This window comes from Mauremys reevesii, linkage group 8, assembly GCF_016161935.1.
Source record: "Mauremys reevesii isolate NIE-2019 linkage group 8, ASM1616193v1, whole genome shotgun sequence".
Classification (NCBI taxonomy): domain Eukaryota; kingdom Metazoa; phylum Chordata; order Testudines; family Geoemydidae; genus Mauremys; species Mauremys reevesii.
In genome coordinates this window covers 46,400,293-46,409,559 of record NC_052630.1, presented here as the reverse complement: position 1 = coordinate 46,409,559, position 9,267 = coordinate 46,400,293, and the positions used below count along the sequence as shown (strand labels likewise).

General features: G+C 43.8%; 1 protein-coding gene across 2 annotated transcripts in view; it reads right to left on the bottom strand.

The window, feature by feature from the left end:
• Positions 1-894: 894 nt before the first annotated feature.
• The window catches only part of KIFAP3 (kinesin associated protein 3), a 145,586-nt gene continuing 137,213 nt past the window's right edge, over positions 895-9,267 (bottom strand). For both annotated transcript variants that reach the window (XM_039484253.1, XM_039484252.1), the window contains exon 20: positions 895-1,209. In XM_039484253.1, coding sequence (XP_039340187.1) covers positions 1,101-1,209 — 109 coding nt within the window. In that variant the 3' untranslated portion in view covers positions 895-1,100. The remainder of the gene's footprint in view (positions 1,210-9,267) is intronic.

Genomic DNA, 9,267 nt, shown 5'->3' with positions numbered 1-9,267 from the left:
TGCAGTTCCCACTGGCCGGGAACGGGAAACTGTGGCCAATGGGAGTTTCGGAAGAGGTACCTGCAGGTGAGGGCAGCGCATGGAGACCTCTGCCCCTCCCCCCCCGCCCCAGGGGCCGCAGGGACATGGTGCTGGCCGCTTCTGGGAGCGGTGCAAGGCCAGGGCAGGCAGGGAGCCTGCCTTAGCCCTGCTGCCACCCTGGAGCTGCTAAGGTAAGTGGTGCTGGGCCGGAGCCCACACCTCACACTCCTCCTGCACCTCAACCCCCTGCCCGGAGCCCCCTGCCACACCCTTCCTGCATCCCAACCCCCTGCCCTGAGCCCCCTCCCACATGCCGCACGCCCTCCTGCACCCCAACCCCCTACCCCAGCCCTACAATCATGGCCCTGCATGCAATTTCCCCACCCAGATGTGGCCTTCTGGCCAAAAAGTTTGCCCACCCCTGCTGTAACTGTTTGAAAATTGTTTCAAGCTCAAGATCTGCATCTACCCTCCAATGTTACAGCTGTAAAGCGCCATACCCTCTGGGCTGTGTGCTGTTGGGATGTTTGAATCCAGTGCTGTATTTCTGCAACAGTGTTCTAGGGTATAGCTATTGGATGCCAGGCACTAGGCTCTTCCTGTGGGAGGCTTACTCAAGTACTTCAACAGTACATGTACATCACTTAAAATGTTCTACAAGAGGCAATTACAAAAATCCCCCATGAACCAGAGAGAAACGTGGAGCTCAAGCATTCATCAGCACTGACTGAATGGTTTTTCTTTTTAATAGAAATTAAATTACTTGCTTAATATACATAATGTAATGTTTACTTTCCAGTCTAGTAGCTTTTCAATACTTGCTTTCAAGTCACATGGCAAACACTGTACAAAAATTATAATAAAGAGAGAAACTGAGGGGTGAACACAGTCTTTGTTTGAAATGCTAGAACCAGAAAGGGTTAGGTTTATCTAGAGCTAACACATACCAAAGGATACATATCACGCAGACCCATTCCAGTATAACCATGCATTACCAGGGAGTGCTCTAAAGTCAGCTACATACAACTGGTTTCTAATGGAGCAGGAAGACAGCACCCTAACGAACGCAGAGGGATGCTCTATCGGGTACCATAGCCGTAGTAGAAAGATTCATCAGGACGGTATCCATACGCAGTCGCAGGGCGGCCAGGAGTACCAGCTGGCTGACCAAATCCATCCACTCCAATGCTGGGGGGAGGGGGGTAGAAAGAGGAGAGAAAAAAAGAAACTAGTGTTGATGCTTGTGTTTCACATACAGGACGTGTGCGCTAGGACTGGGGCTCTCAAACTTTTTCCATAGGGTAGACCACATTAAGAGGTACTATCTTGAGCACCACCCCTCTTTGGACTCGAGATTCTCCCAGTCATGATCAGGTAATATCTCTGTAGAGATTAAAGCAGCTGATTATGTACTAGGTCAGAAATTCACACCATGGTTTCTGGAGTGATAAGACTGACATCCAAAGGGCAGATAGAGGGCTTCAGTACATGAGAAAGCCTATGTTCTATCCGGACTGAATGTTAATTTGGTCTTCATATACAGTATCTGTTTTCACCCTCTAGCTGTCCCAAAGCAGTGAGTTAGATACAAAGGTGACAAATATTCCACATTCTGAGGTAGGAGACAAAGGCAGAGGAAAAAAGTGAATGTTGGCCAGGACACTGGATTATTGCATACTCTTTGGTATTATGCCATCTTTTACCCTTGCACCTGAATAGACAGAGCTGGACAAAAAGGACCTCAGAGTAGTGTCTGACTAGAACCACGGGGGGAAGGAGCTGAACTTCTCACACCAAGACATTAAAGGGCTAGTGGCCACCAGTGCTTAAGAGTGGGGAAGAAATGCACTTTATCACTGTTGCCATTATCCTACACATACTGAACACAGTTGTTGTGGACCACAACAGCATGAACCTGTAATAGAATGGGATACCCAGGACACAGACTGGTAACATCACAGGCCCTGATTCAGCAAAGCACTTAAATACTTTTAACTTCAAGCCCATACTTGAGCTAAACTGGCGTCATGATCAACAGAGCACTGAGAGGACCATGTTCCAGCACTTTATCTCCACACAGAGACTGCTTCTAGCAACATGAAACTGTGCAGGACCTAGAGACGAACATGAGGAGTTTGGTGCTTGACCAGTCAGGAAACCAGTGTACCTAAAGGATGCTACAATGATAATCCAGAGAGTGGAGGATTTAAGAGTGCCAGACCTGCTTCCCCAGGGACAGAGAATGGCCAATAAGCCAAACTGCAAAGGAGATGATTCCTCGTGAGATAAGCCACCCGAGAGGTTACAGCCAAAACCTAAAGGCTTTGTTAGTATGTCTATACTGGTATATTACGCTGGCAAAGCCCTCCTAGTGTGGATGCAGTTTATCCCAGCTCCCCTAAGCAAAATAAATTATACTGGTAAGAGTGCAATTTTACCAATATAACCATGTCTACACTAGGGGCTTCTGCCGGCACAGCTGTGTCAGTCTAGGATCACACCTCTTCATGCTTCTGACAGACAGCTATGCCAGCATGAGTTTGTATTGTAGACCTGGCCTATTAGTGCTCTGCCCCAAATCAGGATGCAGTGGTTCTGAGCGGAGCTGTTTGTTTCTCCCTGAACCAGGCGTGCTATTGTCACACTTCATTAATTCACCAAGGCCCTGGGGAAGGCCTATAGTGCCATGCTGAACAAATTCCTCAGTAGGGCTAGGAGTCAAATAACACTGGTACATGCATACACACTCTAGTGTCCTGTCTGCTTAGGGTGGGGGCGAGCTAACCAGCATGCTCTGCGGCCTGCACTGGCTTCCCCTTCCTTACTGGAACCACTCCAAAGTTCTGGTATTCTTTTACAAAGCCTTTGGGGAACGGGCATGAGATCTTCAAGACTGCCTCACTTTCCAGGTCTCTCTGCAGCAGCTGCGGTCATCCAGCAGACTACCATGGAGCATTAGGTATGGCCTTCACAACAGCAGATTTGAGCCAAATGAGACCACGGAGGGTCCTATCCTCACCATCTCCAGATACACCTCTTCTCCGGTCCCCAAAGAATCAAAGACAATCAAACACTGCACTCAAAATTAACAACTCATGATTATAGCCAACGTAGGCCAGAGAATGGATTTCCCTTCCAGCCTCTCCCTCCTTTCCCCAGCATATAGCACCTTGATCCTACTGTGACAGGCCCTTGGGAAAGGGCAGATAGATTAGACGGACGGCTCTTCTCAGGCCTAATTTTCTGTGTACAGGTCATAGAGTGACTGAAAATAATAGACTGACTAGTCTATTTTCAAGAGCAAAAAGTAAATAAACTGGGGAAATGGTGAAAAGTAAAGTAGATTTTCAGCTTTCAATTATGATAATCCCAGGAGTTACTAACATACTGTAGGTAAGGGAAAATGTGTCTGAATACGCTTGATTCTCTATCCGTTATGGTAATGTAAATCCATGGATGTCAGTGGCATTACACAAGTGTAAAACTGGGGTGATAGGGTAGAATCAAGTCCATACTTTTTGTTAACCAGTGTCCCTTTAAGTCAGAACTTCAGTTCAGGAATAATTTTTTTTCTTTCCTTTCACAAATTCTCAAAATATTGACCTATCCAGTTCAGGTTCTAGACTCAAATAATTTATAATTTAAAAAAATAACATGTTATATTTTGCAGTGTTGGTCCCAGGATATTAGAGAGACAAGGTGGGTGAAGGCTCAAAAGGTTCTTTCACCAGCACAAGTTGGTCCAATAAAAGACATTCCCTCACCCACCTTGTCTCTCTAATTTGTTATAGGAAACTCAGTTCTTCATTTTATTTATTTTTTACAGTGGTGTTTTGTCTGTGATTGATGTAACATCAGTTTTGAATAATTTACTATTTATTATTGTGGTAACAACTAGAGCCCCATCACATTTGTGGTGGTGACTCACATTCCTGAAAATTTTAGGCTGGGAAGACACTATATATATGGCAGGGGGACCACACTATGGCCAGCTGAAGGCTGCTGTGGCAATTAGTCAGAAACCCAAAGACCACACCTGTTTTGTATAAAACAGAATCAGGTGCAGCCCCTTTCAACTTTAATGTGGTGGAATGGGGAGAGGAGACTGCAGGCCCCAAATGGCTATTTAGTTCAAGACAAAACTCAGCATCCTCAGACTCAGATGCCCTATGGGCAGATTCTCTTAATTAAATACAAAAGTGGCTACACCTAGCACTGCAGAAATGTGTGGGTTTCTTCTGGCCTTTGTCCGCCCTAACACATTATAGGATACCAAAAAAAGGCATTGGAATATTGTGCTGGCCACAAGTACTATTAACCACTAGATGGCACTCTCTCCTCATTACAGAATATTGCCAAGTACTTCCAACTATTTCCAGTTTAGTAATCCTTATTTAAACAACTTCTAAATGTATCTAAATGGATGAAAAGCTAGGCAAAAAAACATGGTTTCAATTACGTTCTCAGCAAATCAATTTTTTCCCCTTTTTGTAAATGTGTAAGTAATTAGGTGCAGGTCCCTACAGGTTAAACTTTGAGCAGCATCAGTTATTTCCAAATGGTTCCGACATATGGTAGTGTCCTGAAGAAAAATGTAAGAGATGGATCAGCTGATAACTACTTCAGACATTTGATTAAAAAAAAAAAGAACAAAAAATTATATTAAACTCACCATCCTCCAGAAAATGGTGCACTATTTAAATATTTTCCTTAGGTAAATGAATCCTTGTCTATGACTCAGAAAATATTGGCTTTGCTTTCAAGTGAGTTTAGTGCTCTTGAAAAGTCCCAGCCTACCCTCTTGGATGATTGGGATTGGTGGGCAGAGTCCACCTGAATGACGCCCTGTCCCTCCATCCCCTCAGCTGAGGGAGGGGCCACAGAACCCAGAAAATTGAGTACCAGGGACAAAAAGTGAACAATCAGGGGGCGGGGATGGCTTGCCAGCACTGCAGACTGACGTTCTTGTGATACCCAGAGCAGCTATACCAAGAGCAATGACAGCATAAGCATGCCCCATGCCTGTGTTCTGCCGCAATCTTGACCTGGAAAGGCCATCTTGACGGTGGAGAAAGGAGTTTAGTATCCATGTCCCACTGAGTCTTACCACACCTCTGCCAAGGATGGAGCCATTTGTGATGGTGGGGTTTAAGATGTCCACTAGTGACCGGACTGAGATAACTTGCTTCATGGGTTCTTATTTCTACCTTAGACAATAGATCATCCCATGCTTTGCTGCACATTGGGCTACCCACATTTACCATCCATGCCTGTCAACTGCCATTCTCTCCAAATATTCCCATTTCATGTTGAGGGCTTGATGTGGTTCAGATCTGTTTGTTTCTATGTTATTCGCGGTCTTCCTCTCTTTCTTCTTTTGTTTTCTGGCTTCCCTTCAAGGGTGGTATTTCGTAAGCGTTCTTTTTCCATTCTCAGCACATGTCCCAGACACTGATGTCTTCTTTTGTAGATTATTTGTTAGAGGGTGACTTGTGCAGTAATTTTTCTGACTTCTTCATTCGTCTTCCTATCTCTATATATTATTCCCAATATTCTTCTCAGACATTTGTGATGAAATGCATCTAGCTTTTGCATATCTTTCTTGGTAAGATGCCATGTCTCACTGCTCTAGGTTGTGATGATGATAACAATTGCTTTTATTTTTACACTAGCAATCAAATTCAAACTTACTCTTAACTAAAGAACTGGAGTTAGTATTATTGATACAGCACCTAAAGGGGTGCTGGGCACTATACAGACCCCTGTTCTGAAAAGGCAGTGAAATATCTTAATGAAATCAAGCAAGTAACCCCACTCCTCCACCTCCTCATTCCCCTAAAAAAAAAAATCCATCATTTTCATTTCCCACTACACAGTTCAAATTGATACCTTAATGGGAGCTCATTCATACCACATATAGTTATCTAATGGAAACTGATTGCACAACATTGTAGTGAGTCTGGAGCAAGTGAGTTTCTGAAATTGCCCTAATCTGTAAAATGTTAAGGCATCTTTCTCTTAAAAATTCTTTTACTTGAATAGACGTTGGTGACTGTGCTCACCATACAGCAAAAGCACCACTGTTTTCTCACGGATGGTTTACCAACATGTCTGGGACTCATGGAGTTAAACAGGGAACACAACTAATTATTATGTAATGCTAACCTCAGCTGCTGGTTCATTTTGAGACCCTTTAAAATATGAACTGTGTATTTTACCCCTATGCACTCTCTTAATGATTTGTTTTTTTTAGACTGAAATCACTTCCAGCCATCAGTTATACTCGCGGTCTCTACACATGCACTTCTCCAAGCACAAATATTTCTTTTTCCTATTGGTCTGCCAACCTCTGTCAGAGCAAATTTCACTTTAAACTAAATGCAATGATACTTAAAACCTCTTGGATTACTCAGGCTGCTGGCATGATCTATGACCTTCCCAGAATGACAGCTGAACTTTCTAATTTGCTTGTACGGCTGGGGAACCGAAGAACACATGCCAAGAAGGAAAATGCTCTTAATGTGCATGAGTGAAGAGAGATTTCTTAACAGCTTTATTTATTGATTCATAATGTACAAAAATAATGTGCCTGTCCTGGGTCCATAGTGCCTAGGAGACATTTTAAAATACAATCAAACAAAACTAGCAATGTCACCCTTATCCAAGCCAGGAAATGCCAGACAGTATCCCCCTTCCCCACATATACCTGCTCTCATTGTACCCGTCCCTCGCTCAAAGCCTGAGAGAACAGACAGGCTTTGTAGTAGACCTGGAAGATTGGGCTGTTTCAGACCAGGGGATGAAGGGGGAACACCCTGTGCCAGTGCTCTGATGGTATTCCAGTTCAGGGGCCCGCACTGGCTGTAACTCTATGGTGCAGGCAGAGAACAGGGCTCTCTAGGTTCTTCCACATTAGGAAAATTAGCACCCGTATTACAAAAATGGCCAACAATAGTGCACAGCTGCTTGCTGGAGATTTTCATGACAGTGGTAAAGACACCGCAGCCCCTTTTTGAGCACTGGTGCTGACAGTTGCTGTAATATGGGTGCTAATTCCTCAAGTGTAGGCAAGCCTTCAGAAAGGCAGCTCCCAGGTCATTTGGGACTTTATGGGTTAAAAGTAACACTTTGAAATCTATCTGGAAATCCACAGGTAGCCAGACCAGAACCCAGAGCACCGGCATTGTGTGCTCCCAGCAGGAAATACTGCTGAGGACCAGGCAGCCTCATTATACACCAGCTTCAGCCTCATACTGTATTTAAAGATACAGTATAGCCCCATGCAGACTGCACTGCAATAATCAAACTGTGAGGTGACACAGGCATGGATGAGGGAAGCCAGGTCCACATCTGAAAGAAGAGGTTGTAACCTCCTGATGAAGTGGAGATGGACATAGGTGTTCTGGTGACTGCTGATACATGACCCCACAGCAGGCAGGGAAATTGTATTTCAGAACTTGAATATGGATTTAAGGGATTTAAATAAGATTTTTTTGGCCTCTTTCATGTTTGGCACCCAAAAATGCAGGGACAAAAAATAATTGGCCACTGAAAACAGGAGGTCACGGTCACAAACAGTGTTAGTGTCAGAGCCAGGATTAGAAGCCAAGTGTCTTCAAATCCTAGTCCTGCTCTGAAGACCAGCCAACCCCCACTACCTACATATTTTGCATGAATCAGATTGATGCAAGACCCACTTGTCATTTTAAGAGGCACTAAACTAGTGAACGGGAACACATTTTAAAAAGGTCTCCATTTAGTACAAGTGCAAATGTTTATCCATACACTCAAGGTGGGGCCTTGATCCAGCAAAGCACTTATGTACGTGCAGAACTTTTCATTCATGAATAGGTCCACGGACTTCTGTGGGACTACTCACATGCTACTCACATGCTTAAAGCTACTCATGTGCTTACATGCTTTGCTCAACTGAAGTTCATTTGCATGCATAACTATGCAACACATACGTACACACATGGGATCCGATCTTGCTCCCACTGACTTATCACTGATCTGGCAAAACTTCCATAGATGTCAATGGAATGAGGATTAGCCCCATGTTTTTGGGTGTGCAGGATCCTTTGAAAACTTGGCCTCAGTGCTGCCCACAGACATAGAGCTCCCTCTTTGAGAATCATTTGCATACCTTATTATGATGAATATTTTAAGAATACAGTTTAAAATGTGCAAGGTTCTCTCCCCCCGCCCCAAGCCATGCAACTGGTATTCACAATAATCTTATCCTCAGAGTCCTATCATTTCACTTCTGAAAGAGACTCTATTAGTCAGTGACAGTATTGTTAACAACATATAGTAATGTTACAGTTCTAGCCATCCTGCTGTAAAATCCTATGCCATAAAACTTTGGAATGCATAAACTGTATCAGGTTCCTGTGTATAACACAGAGGATGAATTATGGTCAATACATGGTAGAAGACTATTTTTCCCTCATGGGGTACCTAAGCCATGAAAATGAAACACCACTCACCATAACTTTGAGACATAAGCCCAGCATTATAATACATAAATAATGAACTGCATTTAAATTGTATCATATTTGAGTGCCAACAAGAGACAGGACTGGATAGTGTTTAAGTCTGTATTTTCTCTCCTCTCTTGGTAGCTCTCATTTTTAAGTGCTGATGAAAGGTACTAGACTGAAAGCCCAAGAGCCTTTATCTGCAGGTAAGACACTACAAGCTTCTCAGTGTGCTTCCCCCCCACCCCCTCCCTCCACCCGCCACACACAAAATGACCACCTGTAGAGTTGGGAGGATTATTCAGTAGCCAGAGGCCATTAGTTCCCTGGACTTTTTGCTGAGACTACCAACCAAGTGCCAGCTAGGATGATCATTTTGTGATGGACCCCTGTCCACTAAGTAATGGATCGAGGCCACTATGCTAATGTCACACAGGTCACAGCGTTCAGATGGTTGCTTGGACTCTGGTAACCAAAGAGATGAAAGGTTCCATAGACCCACTATATAATAGTCTGATGCAGCTACTTCTCTGTTTCTCCTTAATTATCCACTAATTTGTTCTGCCCTTCAGCTTATGACAGCAAATCCTAGGAGACTGGGAGGCAGAGGTTTTTATATGTAATAACATATCCTGTAACGGTATGATCATTGCACGATAAATCACAAATATTTTAAATTCTGTATTTCATGGCCCCACCTTCCTTCTTCCCCTTCTGTTTATCTTTCCCATACTTTGTCTCTCTCAAACTCAGCTTGGATGGAAGC